The following is a 19,402-nucleotide window of genomic DNA, read 5'->3' on the forward strand; positions in this document are numbered from 1 at the left end:
TCGAGTGTGTGTAAACTCTTCATTAAAGCTGTTCAGCCATCAGTTGTCTGAAATACCAAGGAAATATTCTCTAATTGGATGCTTCAGCCAACAAAGAAAAACCTCACAATGTAATGATCAATATGTTGACACTTTGGGGACTAGACAGCATGCTGGGGAGGCTTTAAGGCAGCTCTTACTTCACTGTGCCTTTATGCAGTCAATGCTGCATTACTGTCCACTCTCTCTACTTATTATCTGACCATTATGTTTGTCTGTGTGCCCATTCATTTTTTTGCAAGTAAAAATTGACAGGTGAAATGAAACCATAAAAAAAACCACATCGCCGATAGCAATGAGCAAATTAATTGAATATTGGCACTAATTAATTCACTATGAACACTGAAATGTATTTATTTACGCTCCTGCCCTCTCCAGCAGTGAGGGGTAACTGAAGTGATGTCAGAACTTCAACTAAACATTTTTATTGAACAAACTGCCGCAAACAATTCATGTCAAATGTGGCACTTTTAAGAATTAGACTGGTGGTATTCTACGTTTTTCATATTATGCATAAATCTCATGAAAAGAACAAAACCAACAATGAACTGATCCATAGAGCTCCACTGTTAATAACACGGCAGTGAGGAACAGCTGTGCACTGACATTTCCTAAGATTATTTTAAACATGGATACTGTGGTTCATTTTAAGTTAATCTTGCAAAAAACGTCTGCTGCTGTCAATACTCACGAGAACAACAAATCCACGGTTGAACATAGCTCCACACCATTTTGTTTCAGTGACGGTTGCTACAAACTACAGTGGTCAGCTGTTTTAGGAAATGACTGAGCCTTTAAAATAATGATGATACGCAAGGACGTCTGAAAGAATTGAGACATGGACTTACTCATTGTTGGTTTTGGTGTTTTCATGGGGTTAGTTGATAATAGAAATATACAGTAGAACAGCATCAGCCTTGGAAAACTGAGCTACAGAGTGCTGTTAGAGGCAGAATCAAGGTGAAGACAGTAAAATATTAGACAGGATAAAGTAGGACATATACTGTAAGGACAGTGGCGATAAAAGTCTAGGACACAGAACATTAAAGTGATATTATAATAACACAAACACTAAAACAGTCTTGCATCTGTATGATCAAGTAGGTGTACGTAGGTTGAGTAAAATAAGTCTGAACCCAAAAACATAACGCCTCAGGCCTCGGCTGTTGTCAGCGCGGAGCCATTAAAACATGTTTTAAGGGATTCAAAAGTTATGAGTGACGTTTCTGGCTTGAAATAGCAAAGTGGTGAGACTACTTTAGTAGATTTGGTGTGGCATGGTGTCAAATGCTGCCATGGCTCCATTTCGACCACAGTTGCTCGTTATTATCAACTATCACAACATTTCCCCGAAGCAGAGAATGGAGAAAGACCATAATAAATACCCAGAGAGTAATATTTGCTTAGCTTGTGTTTCGTGTTTTTTTAAGTTGATTTTTCCTTGTGTTTATGACCCTTTATGCATTCGTGAATAATTGCAACTCTGAAGTACTGTTATTTGTCTGTGTATCCCTGTAATTGTGTATTATAGCATGCTTATGCACACATAACAGAGTAGTTGTCTTGAATGTCAGCCCCCATATCTGACAGCCATACTCACCACGCAATGCAAATAGTCAATAATTTAACATTCTTCACAAACATGGGCAACTGTGAATGTATAATAGATCATAATTTAATGGAATTCATGTGTATTTATAGTCAGAAGACCCTCATCTCCTGCTTGTATGTTCATCCGGTGAAAGCAGACGGCTGTGTGGGCTTTCATTGAAGTTTAGTTTGGTGACTGCGGGGGACTCTGTTGTATGCATGTGAAAATGTGTACATGCTTAAAGCATTGGTGTATGCATATGTTAAGATCTTTCTGTCATAAAACCTTCTGTCACACTTCTCACAAAAGACACTTTGTTTTCCAAGTCGACAACTGAATTAACGGCGTGTCTTACAATCAGCAATCAAGTACACAAAACATAATTGCTACAACGAACATTTCACTTTAGTTCATTTTCAACTCAAATTTGACTTCATTCTTCATTCAAAGCCGTGATTTCCTTGCGGGCATAAGCCGTCACATTCGAAAAAGCATTTTGTTACGAGGCGGTGGGTGTTGATGCGGCTCCAGGTAACGCTGTGTGAGGCCGCGCTCTCCCAAACCTCAGACTGAAAAAGTGAGGCCAAACACTCACCGATGACTTTTCAATAACATTTTCTGACAGGACCCTCCGAGCTGGTTAGGCTCGGGTCACATTTGACGATGATCTCCACCTCTTCCACAAGTTGTTTTGTGTCATGTTAATGCAGTCGGTGCTCTCGATGCAGCTTCTTGATTAGATGCTTAGATTAGATTAGATGTTACTCTTAGCTTGGTCCATCATCGAGTACAATACTTCATTTGTTGATACATTTTTTATTATATCAGGAAATAACCCTCAGTGATGACTCCGGTATAGACTCAAGTATCTAGAGCGTGTGTAAAAACACTCTTAGGTCATAGGAGATGTTTACCAGGCACCAGGTAGAGCTGCCATCTTGCTAAGTATTATTGACCAACACGACCTCTTAAAGACACACTGAATGACGCACACTCCTGGACCAGTCTCCTCTCCTCAGTATATCCCTCTCTAAAGATTCAGCACCTTCTGTTTTATCACAAGAGAAGAACTAATGAAACCAGGACTCAAACAAAGCCCTGTAATCTTGGAAGTCAGTTACGACAAATTATTATTGGTTAATGAATAAAGAGGAAACCAGTGATGTGTGATGTCTTATTAGAACATTTTTGAGCAGAAAAAGCTGTTTTTACACACAATATTATTGTTCGAAAAATTAACTAACACATTTTGGGATGTACTGTAGTCTCCCCCATCAAGCCACATAAAGTGTGAGGACAAAAACTGAAGTACCCTTAACTCTCTATCATACCTGGAAGGCTGTTCATTAGTCTCTCTCTCTCTCTCTCTCTCTCTCTCTCTCTCTCTCTCTTCACACCATCGTCACCTACTTCTCTCTGTGAACAAAAGACTCCGCCAAGCTCATTTTATCAGCGCCATGTTGTTGGCAGTACATGGGACGAGGAGAATCCATGCTGGCCAAAGAGCTACAGGACATTCATACAGCACAAATCCCCAGAGGTGATTCATGTGTGCTGTAGGAAAGAAGATAATGAAATCTTTGTTAGGTTTGGGATTAGACTCATGTCCTGTTGTCGCCTCTATTTCCCACTGTGTCTGTATTTTAGTGACACGTTAACATTTCAATATCAGACACTGCAGGTCTGTACTGTAGCTGTACGTGTGTGAGCTGCTCTGTACATGTCGAGGGTGCGGGATTCTCATTAGCCAGCTCCAGCAGCCCAGCACTACCTAATGAACTCTGCAGCACGGCATTGTCTATTTCACTCAGCAGGGAAATCACATTATGGAGCTCATCTGCTATTGCCCGCCTCTTTACTAGCATGCACTCACAGCCTCATCAACACCTCGGGTTCTCTTAGAAAGTATGGGCTGGCTCATGGATTTAACTTCAGTGTCCTTTTCTCTGCTTTTCTTCCTCGTCGGTGTTACATTTAGATGTCCAGACAGTGAGTTCACACAGAGAAAGATGTAACCTTAAAAAAACTGAGTTCAAAGAGGTGTTCAACATTGTGTAACGATGTTAAAATGTATGGTTTTGTAGCAGTTGTTTTGTCCTAATTGCCCACATTGTATTGTATTTGTTGTGTTCACCGTATTGATTAAAATGGAAAGGTTTACTGACACATCCACCTGCAGTACCTGCTGTCTACATTATGGAAAAACAAGATCGACTCCTACTTCCAAATGGCTTCCGTGACATTGATTGAAATTGTAGAGTTTGGCAGCTTTCCAATAAAGCCGGGCTCTAACACAGTTGTAGTTCAGTCGTATGATTATATATGACATAATACAGCAATACTCTGATCAAATTAATGACGGATTCGATTAATTAGATGAATGAAGAACATGTAACTAGTTATGATTAAGAGTTGTTTTTTTTTCTTTTTGTGGAAATATAAATTAAACAAAATGTCATGATAAAGAAGTTCACTCATTCCAGGAGGCTTTTAAATGATTTATGTACACAGTATACGGTATCTCATATTTGAAACTGCTTTTTTATTACAGTATAAGCATGTGGCATTGCTGGGTCTTTGCCAGCTTTTATCTGGCATTCTGGTATTTCCCTGCTTTGGGAGTGAGAATCGCACTAATTAGGAGGCCTTAATGACTGCTTTTCTCCCTCTCTCCCTTCCCACTCTTTTCCCACTCCCACTCTCCCCCCCCTCCTTTCCCAAACCCTCCACTCCACTTTTGCCCCATTTTCTTCATACATCAGCCCTTTTTCTCACCCTCTCTTTTCCTCTCAAAGTTGTTTCTCTCTGTCTCTACCTACACACTTACCTCTTCCCTTATCTCTTTCTCTCTGTGGGGTTGATGAGTGGGTTATCCTGGTGTGATTAATGTGGGAGAGGAGCGAGGATCAAGGAACCAGGAAACAAACCCCTGGCTTCCTCTGCACGGCAGCAGCGTGTGAAAGCCCCTCCATTAATCAGGCCCGTGTATGTGTATGCATGTGTGATAAGCAAGAGTCGGAGAAAGAGAAGAAAAAAAACAAAATGATGAAGTGCAAGGTGACAACAGCACTAACTGTATTTGTTTAATAAACAATGTGTTGTTGTCTCGCTTTTCGTTTAATAAAATGTCCCTCCTCACCTGTCTCATCTGTCTTTCTGCTTCCACAGTTTGGCAGAACAGAGGTGATAGATAACACCCTGAACCCAGACTTTGTTCGAAAGTACATCCTGGACTACTTTTTTGAGGAGAAGCAGAATCTTCGCTTCGACTTGTGAGTGGATTTCCTTTGACGGTGTATCCGAATTGTATTTGCTCTCCTGCCCTCTGTCCTCATTTCCTGTGATGTATTTTTCTCTTTTCACACCCTCCGTTCTATCTCATTGAGAGCCCTTCAATTGTTACACCCTTAAGAAATTGACCTTCAGGTATCTCCGCCCCCGAACAGCGATGCTCACCATAATGGTTTGCACAGTGGTCACGGGTTTCATTGTGATGCTGTAACAGAGTTCAACAGCAGCTTGTGCATTCAAAGCTTGTGTCAGAGAGTTACATTTATCAAACACCTCTGTTATTGCAGCTCATCAAATCTGTCTGTTCTGTAAAACAAAGCATACAATACAAACATCAAAGCATAAATGGTATCTCTGTGTTGCTTGGCCAAGTCTATTTTTCTATGATAAGCATCCAAACCATCAAACTGGGGTTAGATGAACAACATTCTAATTACATTCGTATTACTATAATATTGGGCCCAAGTAGCTTTACACTGCGATAGACAATCAATGCTGCTGCTTTATATTCACGTCTTCTACATGGATCATCGATTGACGTTCATGCTTGGGACATGTTGTTCAGCCTCAGTCTTTTAGCACAACATCAAGTGCATGTCCAAGAGAGCCCTTTATGGAGATTCTCATCTTAAAACATGTCAGCTGGAAACATTTGTCGGCTGAACATGGGGGTGTATCCCAACTCATGGAGTTTTAGCAATCGAGTTAGCAGAAGCTTATGTTAGCTACCGTCAGATGATGAAATAAACTACAGACAGTCAGCCAACAAAATCCACAGTTGTTGGCCTGAAATAAGGAGCCTGCTTTTGTCTACTTCTGTGTGAAATCAAGAATTTTGAAAGGAACATCTGCCATTGTAAGCTGTATATGTACTGTTTGAGAACAAAGGGGAGCAGTTTAGCAAAACAGTCAATTGAACTCATCTTTCGTTTTTTGACGTATGTGGGATTTTTATATTCATTACAACCATTCGCAGTTGTAATCAAGTCTCTTTCTCTGTCTCTCATTGAGGATTTCTCAGTGAAATCAAATCTCTTTCTTACACAAAAGGGGTCATCTTTCTTGCATACTGTAACATGATGCTGGCCAAGTTGAAGGGTTAACTGGCAGCTCTTTACAGGCTGGACACACGAAGAAAGAACGCTGCCTCAGCACTTGCTGTGGTTATGCTCTTTCATGGATACAAATAATCTCCATTTGAAATCACATTAAACAACCATCCCTCAAAGCTCTTTCAACAGATTGAGCCTCAGCACCACCTGTCTTTATATCCTCCGCAGCTACGCCACCACACAGCATAAAAATACATTAGATGCTATTTGACAACTCTACAGTATATCACATATATATTAATAGTGAGAGAAACGCTTGTCCAGGCAAACATGATCTATCGTTTCATTGGATGTTTAATATTGGCACATCACATGATAGCCTCCCTTCACTTTCATAGCTTTTTATTCACATGCAAATAAGATCAGGTCCACCACTCATTATCATGAGAGAGGAAAAAAGGTCTTGTTGAACCCTTCCCCAATTACTCGGCCCCACCTTTAGTAACATCTGAAAAGAAACTAAGATCTTTTTTTATCTCAGCTCATTTTGAATTTGTGTGATGTTTAATGTGAGAGCCTTTGTCTTTTTCTTTTATCTCTCATGAGTCTACCCACCTGTTTACATGCTGTGGTTTTCAAATAATGAAATAAAAGTCTATCTTAATTTCTCTTGTCCTTTACTCTGTTCCATTTCTCTAATTTCTTTCTTCAACTCTTCTCCTTCTACTCTCAACTAATTTCGCTGATTCCCTACTTATACAAGAGTGTCCTCTACAGCTGTTGAAGTAAAATGCCTTTTATTTTGTTTACTTACAGGTATGATGTTGACTCCAAAAGCCCAGACCTGTCCAAACATGTGAGTGCACATATTTAACTTTGAACCACAGATAAATGGAGGCCAGTTTTGAGTCAAATCTGAATTATTGTCTTAAATGGCTCTGAAAATGAAGAAAGTAAATATTGCTTGATGAAAAACAGGATTTCAAAGTGTCTTAAGATTGGCCGAATTCTTTATCAGTGGTCTAATGGGTGTTGCCTGCTGCATGGTTTATTATTGATGAAATAAAGCAAACCCTTTTTTATTGCCTGATCACAGAAGTATCCAAATGCAAATGTTCATTATTCTCTTTATTCAATGTCTTTGCTTTTAGACTTCAACATGTGTTCTAAATGCTGCATTGCACTACAGATATGCTAATGCTAATGCTAATTTATATTTAGCTATGATTGAGTCATATACGGCCTTTTTTGTGTTTATTCTAGTTGTGGTTCTGCAGTGATATAGGCATTGTGCAAAAACTTGCTTTACTATCAAAGCTTGGATCATGCAATGCTTTAAAGCGCAATATTCCATTTTCAGCACTACATTACATGACATGATGTTTTTTGTTTCACTAGATAGGTTGATTTTATCTATAAGGCTGGAACTAAATGGTGACAGAGAGCATTTGTTAAAAGTACAAAATAATCACTTGATGATTATTTGATGCATTTGGATACGCGGGCTTTGCATTTTTTCATCACTAGGTTTAATTCCACCTATGTGCGTTGGGTTTTACTTCTGGCACAGCATGTTGTCTTTACACTCTCACCTCGCCATCTTGAGCAGTGCCAGGAGTGCTAGTTATTCGGTAAAGTGTTGGTATATGATGTCTGTTGTTATTGTTGTTGTTGTTGTTGTTGTTGTTGTTGTTGTCATTGCTGTTGTTGCTGCTGCTGCTCAACCTTTCTGGAAGCCCGCAGAACTCAACGTAGGTCCCAGCATTCCTCTCACTGCTGACACTGCATGGCTGCTGTCTCACATTAATGATCCTTTCATCAGGAGGAAGGATGGCGACACTAATCAGAGCTATAAACTCAGAGGACAGGCCACTGTTGCGGTCTCAAATGGCTCCACAGCAGCCGCATTATGAAAACAAATCATCAGTCATTATATCTTTCAGCAGCTTTTGTAGCATTTCTTTTGTAACATGATGAAAATGGTGAGATTTCACAGGCTCTTCCGCGTAACAGAAAGCAAAATCCGTCTGCACAAAAGACCAAAGACTCACTGAAATGAAACGCACCATAGCCTGATGCTGAATTATTTAGTGTGCATCTGTCTGTCAAGGCCAGAGTAAAGGGGTCTTTGGTTTGGATTGTCCCACATCCTTGCTGTGATAAAGAAAACGAAAAAAAAAACCGATTGTGGCGAAACTTGAAACCAAATACACAATATGACTTTCTTTTATCGGTCTCTGAGTCTAATGTACCGGATCTATGCTTTTGTGATACTAAGAGACTTTGTCCAATTAGAGACATGAGTATGACTGAAAATATGTCACTAAGTCATTGTTCACGGTGCTGTGAACCCTTCCAACTTCACCCATTTGTCTGTAATCCTCCACAATTCATTAAACCAGTGGTTCCCAACAGGTGGGTTACGGCTCCACAAGTGGAGTCTGTTCTGAGTGGGTCGCAATTTTCAAATTGACTTCTAGATAAGCGCTTTCATTTTGAAGCACCATTTCCCACTGCCTATGAGTAGAGGCACTAGAACATGCATGTCTGTAGTACAAGTATCCTATTGATGCCAGTCTTTTGTCAAAGTTACCATGCATGACACATGGATTTTGTGATCACGCAAGAATCACACATGACACAAAAATCTATCTTGTCAGGCTTCAAGTAATGACTTTGTGTGCAGAAAGACAGAGCACGGACCAATCGGCGTCCTGTGAGGAGCTATTTGTGTGCGAGACTACACAAAGAGGTGACTGTTGTTTCTAAACAACAATGGCAGCTCCCAAAGAGGTTAGCGTAGATCCTGCAATAGCATCAGAACTGGAGAATGGCTCTGAAGGCTTTTCTCGATGAAGATGTTTTTGCTCTTCTCTGGACTTGTTTCCGTAAGAGTTTGATTGAGAGATGCTTCATCCAATCACCATGTATCTTTTGAAAGTGCCCGCCCTTTTCCGAACAGTTTCCAATGATGACTTCTCAGATGGGTCTGTGTAACAAACCATCTGACGGGTCAGGTTGATGTCAAAGTGTGTTCTTTCAATCTTATTTACCTGAATAAGCCGGAATTAGTTGGAACTGCTATCACAATACTGTATTTTTTAAATGTTAGTTTAAAGCCCTACTTGCACTCTTTAACAGCAATGCAGATACATGCATGTTGATTTAGAATTCTAGAGGCTAGACCCGTTGCGAACCACTGCATCAAGCTATGCTTACCTTGCATACATTTGTTAAGGCCACAACTTCTGGACACAGGGAGAAATCGCCCCCCCCCTCTTGCAGCCATGCTGTCTCAATCGCCTCCAAAACACAACAGCAGGTTAAAGTATAAAGTAAAAATCAAATGGATTTATTATCCAAGAAGCATAAAAACAGTTACAAACCGAATCACACAATTATTAACAAAACAAACCTATATATATAAAATCAAATGTGAGATCCAATCCGAGCCACCCAGAAGGCTGGTCTGCCTCCTCGGTGGCCAGCAGAAGATCTGAAATCCCCCAGCGCTTCAAACCCTCTGTCCCCTCAAAGTTACATTCCTCAGCTCATCGATCAGCTCACTGATTGGCTGAAGTCCAACAAGCCCCACCTGGGCCTATGCCCCATTGTCCTAAACTTCACACCTCTCCCTGCCACTTTCACACCACCCCCACTCCAGCACATTCCTCAAACCCCATCTCACAGACACTTAATGCATGAAATACAACTTAAAACCCTCACAATTCCCCCTTTACTCACTCTTCAGAGTGAGTACATGAAACAGTTGTATCCATCAATGCATCATCCACTCATAACTGGTTGCCCTGTATATTAAAAGCATTTATAACAGTTCTCGTGTGGCATTGCTAAAGTAAGTACAAGCTGTTGAGGGAAAAGGATTATTCTTTACACATAGGTGTCATCATGATGTGTAAGCAGAATAGGTGTTACAAATGACATGCTAAAAAACAGCAGACAACACATTGTGCCTCTAAGGTCACATAGTTCTGGGTGTTTCTTCGTCGTCCAATGGTGGGGAATTTGCTTTTCACTCATGTAAGTGTGTATCTCTGTCAAAAAGTTCAGGTGAGTCTGTGAGTGCAGTGACTGTTCAGGTAGCTCGTTCTCGTGTGGGTGGTGAAGAGAACTGTCCATGACACCGCTCAGCTTGCCAGTGCCTTTGTCCTTTCCGGTTGGGGGTTGTGGAGTGGTTTGGGGGAAGGGGGGTTAATGAAGCCGCTGTCTCAGTGGGTGTAACCAGCTCTGCTGCCAGGATCATCGGTGTTTTTTAAGTCAGTGAATTGAGTCTGACTTGCTGCCAGTCAGACATGTCCTTTCACACCATTCCTGGTCCTCGTACCAGAACACATGTGCAATCTCCACCTTTTACAACTCAGATTGTGTGGGAGACAGAGAAACAGAGACAGCAGTATATTTTGTCCAACAAACTCATTATACATTTCACTTCTCTCTCTTCTCTAAGCACACTCCAAGTTGATCACATTTTAATTGGCAAAAACTGCCTTTTTCAAGGAACCCCAATTTAGTCCACCCTTATATTTGCCTCTGGTTTAACAGGCTATTTAGCTTTATCAGACCCGAAGATATTTCTCCAGTCCGCCCGACTCCACCAAATGCCTGTTATCCTACTTCTCCGAATCACCCACACGATTGCTTCTAAACAGTAAGCTGAGCTCGACCCGAACAACATGCCCCAAAGAGTTACAAAAAAACGCCGCTTTAAGCCCCTTCAGCCACAAGTATCCAGTCCGCCAAGCTACAAAACACTGCTTTTAAACAAGTTATCTTGCTGACCCAGCAATGCACAAACTAAGCCAGAGCGTCTCCCAGCCTATGCACGCCAGTCCGCCAAGCAAACAACCGTTTATTAATCCAATGTGGTGATTTTTATTTTATTTTTTCGCTGTATTCTCCATATCACATTGCGGGACTCTAACCCGGCCTCTCTGAGGTCTTATTTAGCGTGGGACTCCAACCCCGCCTCGGGACTCTAACCCGGCCTCTCTGAGGTCCTATATAGCGTGGGACTCCAACCCCGCCTCGGGACTCCAACCCGGCCTCTCTGAGGTCCTATATAGCGTGGGACTCCAACCCCGCCTCGGGACTCCAACCCGGCCTCTCTGAGGTCTTATATAGCGTGGGACTCCAACCCCGCCTCGGGACTCCAACCCGGCCTCTCTGAGGTCTTATATAGCGTGGGACTCCAACCCCGCCTCGGGACTCCAACCCGGCCTCTCTGAGGTCTTATTTAGCGTAAATTTCAGGAGAATGCACTTTTCCAGCTTCAGGTTACTCTGCGGTCTTTCTCTGTGCCCAGATGCGGCCCTCAGGGTCTATGCGGTCCGTGAACACTTTCGGCTAAGATTACCAAAACAGATTTTTATTAAAATGGCTCTGCTCACCTTTTATTCGTGTACACTCCGAAAGTATCCGCGGTCCCACATCCCCGTCTTAGAGTTCGTCAAGTCCCATCTGGGTCGCCAAATTTGTTAAGGCCACAACTTCTGGACACAGGGAGAAATCGCCCCCCCCCTCTTGCAGCCATGCTGTCTCAATCGCCTCCAAAACACAACAGCAGGTTAAAGTATAAAGTAAAAATCAAATGGATTTATTATCCAAGAAGCATAAAAACAGTTACAAACCGAATCACACAATTATTAACAAAACAAACCTATATATATAAAATCAAATGTGAGATCCAATCCGAGCCACCCAGAAGGCTGGTCTGCCTCCTCGGTGGCCAGCAGAAGATCTGAAATCCCCCAGCGCTTCAAACCCTCTGTCCCCTCAAAGTTACATTCCTCAGCTCATCGATCAGCTCACTGATTGGCTGAAGTCCAACAAGCCCCACCTGGGCCTATGCCCCATTGTCCTAAACTTCACACCTCTCCCTGCCACTTTCACACCACCCCCACTCCAGCACATTCCTCAAACCCCATCTCACAGACACTTAATGCATGAAATACAACTTAAAACCCTCACACATTCTACTTTCATTGCGATTAAAACAACTTTACATTTCACACCAAAACTGGATATGATGTCACATTGTTGAGCAGATCACAGTAATGGTGTCTTTGAGCATAAAGAGAACATTTTTTCATAAATGACGGCAATTTACCAAGCTTTGCAGACACAACTACAATCTATGACTCACCCAATGTTCTTTTAAACCTAATATGTTGTACAAAAAAAAAATTGAAGAATTTCTTTTGGTGAGAAATTTAAAACTCTGACCCGCAAATTTGAAGGAGGATGAAGGAGTATAATCTTTGGCAAAAAGTCCAGTGGCAGTAGAATACATTTTAGTTCATGTCTGTGATTATGACTTTGATTTCTTGTCTTTTCACTTCATATATGTCACCCTGTCCCCCTCCTCCCCTCCTCCTCCTTTTTTCTCTCCAGGACTTTTTGGGTCAGACGTTCTGTACTCTGGGGGAGATTGTTGGATCGCCAGCCAGTCGACTGGAGAAACCACTGGGGTGAGTAAGATCTAAACCCTGAATCCAAATACGATTGAGCAACAACATACTGTGCCAAGGAGGGAATTAAGACACAAGAAAGATGCTTTGTACCCAAACACAATGACCATGCTCAGGTTCATGAATGTACCTTCATTTATACTGAGAAAAACTAAGTTAGGGACACAGAGACAGTGTGAGTGAAATAGCAGGAGGATGAAGAGGAGGAAGAATAGGAAACACATTGGTGATTTAGCAAAACATAGATCAGACAAAGGAGGAACGGATGGGAGACATCCTTCAGATGTTTTCCTCAGATAATTATTGTCATTAAAGAAACAGGTGGGAGCAAAATTGAGCGAAATTATCTAAATGACAGCCCGTCTCCTCATCTTGTGCTCTCACACTGGCTGAGAAAAATGTAATGTTAATAGAGAGCCTTTAATCTGTCTTTAAACATCATCATCATCATCATCATCATCATCATCATCATCATCATCATTATCAGTGTGCTAGGCTCTTGTGTAATTCAGGTGAAGTCATTTAAATGTCGCAGTCAGTGAGATGTGCTGGTTTTCAGCTCTGGATATGTTACCGTGGAGAACATTAAGATGGAATACTTGAGGATTAATATTGAACTTTGAATTGAAAAGTTATGTCATTGCCATGTACTTGTATTACGTACATCTGACGCTTATATAATTACAAAAAAACACTGTAATATAAGGTGATTTTGGAGCAACAGTATGGGGAAAGCACACAGACGAGATATGTTATGCCTACTGATTGCTTTATGTGCAGGGCTAAATAAAGAGATATCTGGGTAACTTCAGGGCACAGAGGCTGGCAGAAGAGCCAGTATGCACCTCTAAAATCTCAACAACCGGTACACCAGGTGTATCTACAGTGTTGCATGAAAACTACGCATCTCCAAAACATCTTGTTGTTTTCAGCTTTGTGACACTTACTCATAGAGGCATGCACACACACACACACACACACACACACACACACACACACACACACACACACACACACACGATCCTCCTGGAGGATATAATAATAATAATAATAGTGGTATTGTGTCAACACCCACACGCGACATGTTTAAAATAGAAAGCACTTTTATGATTGTTGCTCATCTTATTCATTTGAGTATTTGGTTTGCAACAGTTCTCCTCTTCTTGGAAACCATTGTAAAGCATATATATTAATGTTTCATGATGCAGGCATCACATCACATCTCAGATGTACGCAGTAAAATTAATGTATATCATATTGGCAAATTGCACATGGAGCTTACCAGAAATATCTGTCTCGCCCTCCAGCACACCGCTGCCGATGACACAGTTGCAAATCTGTTGCAAAAACATTTTTGTGACACTGTGTGTTTTCCGTGCAGTGCTTGTTGATGCTTACTTAAGGGTGCACTTTAGCAGTGCAAATATAAGTGTGCCTCGAGCCTCTATATTGAGAGCATAAACCTTAATAATGTTATTACAGGTTTAATATCAAACCATTTCTTTCTCAGCTGAGAATTTATATGGCACGGTTGGAAAAGGAAATAGAATTATTGCCAAATTATTCATTTTTTATTTGAGACAATCTGCAGCTGAGAGATAACATAATGGCCGCCTTTAGTCTTTCTTTGAAGAAAAAATAAAGTTGACAGCCACCAAACTAGCACAACACTATTTGTTTCACATGGTATTTATTTTATGGTCGTTGATGATTAATCATAAAATGTAGTGTGTTGTAAAGTGGAAAGTGATGCATTGCCCTGGTGGATGTGCTACCCAGTGGAGTTTGTTTTCATGTTTCTTTGGAAATGAAGAGTGATTTACATGTCAAAGGCATTTGTCTAAGCTGCGCTGAGCCAACAGGAGAATGTCTTAGAGCGTCTGTTTGTTTTTCATGTTTGTCTCAACCATTTCCCTGCTTCTCTCTTCACCTGCATTTTCACGATAATATAATATGATATTTTCACTAAGACGTGAGAGAAGGGATGTTAGGTAACAGCCTGTTGAACTATTGGTTACTCTGACACAAATTCTCAACATTCTTGACTTGTCTTCCCTTCTCCTGGCCTCTAAGTGTAAACACACACACACACACACACACACACACACACACACACACACACACTAGCACAGCTATACATATTTTAGTAATTGATTTCATAAATCCTGTTCCTTAGTAAATGGCGTATAACTGCATGAGAGCGTATTTCACTGTTCTTCCTGCTCTCTTTTCTCTGCCTAATTGTAATGACTCCTGAAATTACCACTTGTTTAATTAGGCAGCAGCCGATTTTCATTATGGAAAAAAAATGGCTCCTCAAGGAAAAGAGAGAGTGAGAGCGATAGAAAGGTGACATCAATGACTATCCGGAGAGTTTGTTTGTCGGCAGAGACAGAAACGCTGACGAAGATGAGGACAGTCAAAAGAACCCATGATTGCTAGTCTAGATTGTACACAGAAGCACAAACAAAAAGCATTAGAGTAGAAGACAGTAGCAAATATGCAGTAAAACGACATGAAATATTCAAACACGGGTCCTACTCATGACAGTGAAAACTGGTCACTACAAATACACCTTCTTTATGCATATTGTGCTGAGCTAACGAATGAATGAATGACATACACATAATGTGTTGGCATTACTCTTAAGGGTTTTTATTAAAAGGTTTTTTAAATTTGTTTAATTCGATACTACAGAACAATCCTTTATTTTGTAAGGGATGCTGAAGAGGCCTTTCCCTCAATGCACTGTATTATTTACAGATTCCCTTTGAGGCCGCAGATGCACACAGGAAATACACACAAAGCCATGCAAACACAGGCACAGAGTCAAACTAATTTAGTGTACGTGTGTGTGTGTGCGTGCATGTATATTTACACACGAGTATGAAAGCAGTTTATGTACAGGCATGCTTTACAGGCATTATGTCCTATTTTGTTGACCCATTTTTGCCCGCAACAGAAATTTTCAATATTCTTTGGAAAAGGAGGTTCCTATATAGAGTATATAGAGAGGCAAAGTCTCGCCCCGTCCGATGGACCACCATGGGAAAAAATATGTCGGCAACAACAAATACATTTTTGATGCAGTTTGAGTTGTGCAAGGAGTTATACATATGTTTGTCAATTAAAAACGATCATTATGTAAATCAATAAAGATGCTTTTAGTCATATAACTTTTGAAGTATAAAAATGTGAAAATATATAATTAGAAAGACGACAAACCCAAAAGCCACATAAGGGACGTGTCTCGCTGAAGCTACGACGCCTGTGTTTTGTACTGTTTGGATGTAACGCTACTCACATTAACAACGGGTCTTGATTGTTCTTTTACTTCCCGGCTGTTATTGCTGGATAAAACACATCAGGTAAGATAACGTTACATTTGTAAGAAACAACGTCTGATCGCCATCAGTATAATGACTGTTTCCTTGACAATGTCAACTACCCTCTCATTCACTCAACAGGTGTAGTTTAAATAAGACAATCATGATTGACCGTCATTAACGTCACACAGAGGGTTTGTGAGATTGGAAAATCTTGTTCAACTGATCATATTTGATGGTACAGAACCTGATCAGTAATAAAATGAAAGCATTACGGTTATTACGTTTAACTTCATCGTACCTGTACAACGTGGTTCTATTGACTCTGAAGAAAAGGCAACAGAACATTAAAGTAGCGTCTGAATAACACACCAACAGACCTGTTAGACTGGCTCACTGGAAGGTTTAGTGGGTCACTTTAATGGAACTGAGCCATAATTGATGTTATTTGTTGCACCTGTGTTCCTTCTGTGACAAGTAAAAACGGCGGCAGGAAATTGTATTGACATGTATCCTCCAGTACACAAACACTGTTGTTTAATGATAATATGATGCACCTTTCTGGATTTGTGTTCATGACGTGATGTAACACGCGACTTATCCACTTCCTCAAATGAAACAAATTCATAGAGTGTGTGTGTGTGTGTGTGTGTTTGAGATAGAAAGAAAGAAACAGAGCGCTTCCGCTAAACAAGACATTTGTTTCATCTGAACATCAAAGGCACTCTGCTCTTTTATGATTGCTTCAGATTTTACAGTCCTATCTTGCCACAGGCCTCAAATGCATATTTATTAAAGAGATTAACATTCTCTTGTCATTTATATTTACACAGAAAAAAACATTTAAACAGACGAAGCCAGCTGCATAATGACCTTCTTTTTTTTTTGGCTCCTTCATATTTCAGAAAATAGAAACAATTTTCCAAACGTAAACATTAAAATATAACATGCAGTGAAAATGTGCACATCTCATGCATTAGAAGAGATGTAATGTGTTCAGATGTCAGTAAGCTGCATGTTACCTGTAGGATTTCGTTGCCGTCCTCACAAGTTTACACATATCTACACCATGATGTGCAAATCAATGTGACATTTACAAAACATAATTCCTATTGATTGCTTTTTGTGAGCTCAAAGACATTATTCTTTTTTTATAGTTAGTCTGCTTTAGGAGTTCTCACTTGGACACCATTATGTATTTTATTTATGACTAAATATCCCATCATCATTTCATAATAACTCCAAGCAACCTGGTTTTAACATGTGCTTTATCTAGCCTTAATCTTCATGTCACACTTTGAAGCTGTGGTAAACTCAAAACTAAACAAGAAGACTTTAAAAGCATTCCGTTACATTTCTTAAGATTGATCTCCAATTGTATCATATTTCATCTTTTCTCCTCAATTGCCACTACTTTGACCCGCACTTCATTTTACAGTATTTATTAAGAGCTCTTCCTCACAAAGCGTGCCAGAAGGAAGACAGCACAACAATTAAAATCAGCTACAAAACCATATGATGCCATACAGTATAAAACAAACAAGACAACGCAAGGATAGAATTAAACAAGAGAAAAGAAAAAAGGCACAGGGCAAATCACACCACATACGATGGAAAGATACAACAAACCTACCTCGCCTATTTAATCCCAGCCAAGCTTAACATCAAAACCTCAGCAAAGACAAGAAACAACTGGAAACATCTTATGAGTGAGAATAAATTGATGAAACCTGAGGCGGAGCAATTCAAAGAGGCAGAATATTGCATGCTTTGTTGCATTCATTTATTCAGGACTGTTTTAATGTGTATACATACTATTTTACCGCCAGGCACTCCTTGCACCTGCACAGTTAGCATCCTGGAGCTGACCATAAAACACCAGGTTTTCAACAGAAACCCGCGGAGGTGCTCCACTGCAGCAGATGGGAGTTAAATGACTCACTCTGGGCCACACTGATGACAGACAAGCAGCCGGAGGACAACTGTTGTCATCCTCTTCAGTTTTTCCTCACAGCATCATTCAAACTTAAAACATTCAGACCGCATGTTTGCTTTTCTCTAACCTTCAGGCCAACTACAGTCAGCCACTGCAGAGCACTATTGTTTTTAGATCAAGTTTATGCACCGTATTCCACTGAAGCGGCGCTGCAATGCCCACTAATTGCTGCCTATGTTTTATCCTTGTGACACTACTGGTTCAGAAAATGGACCCTTAGGTCGATGCAGTGTATGATTGCCGTGTTGCATTATGTAGACAGAATACTTAGTGAATGGCATATTGAGGAATAGTGTACAGATGTGCACACCTTGTGATTAGAAACTATGGAGGAGAGAAGAGCGATGAAAGGAAGTTAAATTAGTACAACAAAGAAGGAAATGAGAGTAGAGAAGAGGACAGTGAAGTTATAGCTTAGATAGGACATTAGAAAGATGTTGGGGGGGAGACGAGGAGGAGGAAGTATGATTGAGCATGCTTGGCCTGTAACCGTTTCAATATTGCCTGAGTGTCAGTGTGGATTCCTGGAGCACAGCAGCAAAATGGAAGGAAATTATCTGTGAATGTGAATAGAGGCATGTGTGCAGAGGCGGGATACCCAGCTGGGTATGATGACAAACAAAGTCTGACAAACCAATCCTGACACCAAGTCTCCCGATCTCCAAAAGTTTGCCCCAGGTGCTCCTGGATGAAGTGAACAATACTGTAAGAGCTGCAACCATGAGAACCTCTGAGGTGGGATATTATTCTGTTTATAGAAAGTATTGGGACTATCACTGTCATGTAGTCATATAGCTAACTGCAACAGATAGCTCAGTGTTGCTATCTACTGAGCTTTCAGGGATAAGAGAGCATCTGTAAAAAAACACATTTGTTCTCTTTCATTTAAGTTTTTGAACTTTTCATTTATTTAAATAAATGCTTGTTAAAGTATTTGGGTGAATGTTTCAGGCTGTAGTACACACACATGTAAAGCGAGTGCAAAGCAGTTAATGTGCTTATGGTTTAGCATACCTGGTCAACAGAGAGGCTACATGTTTCAATAATTGGGCAACAAGTACCAAGTCCAGACACCTTTGAGTTTAAGATTAGTTACTGAAAGAACTTGCTGCTATCATTCGTCATGACTGTGACGGCAAGCCCTGCCTAAATCCTCGTCTTCATGACAGTATGTGATGCTACAACGTGTCTGCGTCACAGCATTGGATGCTAGATTGTTCACATGTAGATGTCCCGAGTATAGCTGTACTGCAATGTAACAAATACTGTGAAATGTGAGGGCATTTTAGTAAACACTGGCCAAACCAACCTTTAGTATGCAGATGCATGAATGTGCTCAGGGCTGGGAAAGCGGCCATGGCAGGGTAAGTGCAATAAAAATAAAAATACTCTCAAAATAATTGTAATCCTCAGTAAGCTGTCTCCATCCTCTCCTGCAAAAACACAAGACAAGTACAGGTCTGATGCTTCTGTTTTCTTCCGAACGCTTCAATCCCACATGCTATCAAAATATGTCTCCTCACCTCTTAGAAAGTGAAATATCATGAATCACCTATAGTGCAAAACAAAAACACAAGCAACTATCACATACTTTTAGAGTTGAATCGTGGGCTGCTCGG

General features: G+C 40.6%; 1 protein-coding gene across 2 annotated transcripts in view; it reads left to right on the forward strand.

The window, feature by feature from the left end:
* The window catches only part of cpne5b (copine Vb), a gene marked incomplete at both ends in the record, with an annotated part of 89,812 nt that overhangs the window by 19,914 nt on the left and 50,496 nt on the right, over nt 1-19,402 (forward strand). The window contains 4 exons of one of the 2 annotated variants that reach the window (XM_079265413.1): nt 4,799-4,902; nt 6,790-6,829; nt 7,710-7,724; nt 12,385-12,461. In XM_079265413.1, the coding sequence (XP_079121539.1) occupies nt 4,799-4,902; nt 6,790-6,829; nt 7,710-7,724; nt 12,385-12,461 (236 nt within the window). The remainder of the gene's footprint in view (nt 1-4,798; nt 4,903-6,789; nt 6,830-7,709; nt 7,725-12,384; nt 12,462-19,402) is intronic. The other variant, XM_079265412.1, reaches the window with a different exon arrangement.

Source organism: Melanostigma gelatinosum (genome assembly GCF_949748355.1).
Source record: "Melanostigma gelatinosum genome assembly, chromosome: 3".
Taxonomy (NCBI): domain Eukaryota; kingdom Metazoa; phylum Chordata; class Actinopteri; order Perciformes; family Zoarcidae; genus Melanostigma; species Melanostigma gelatinosum.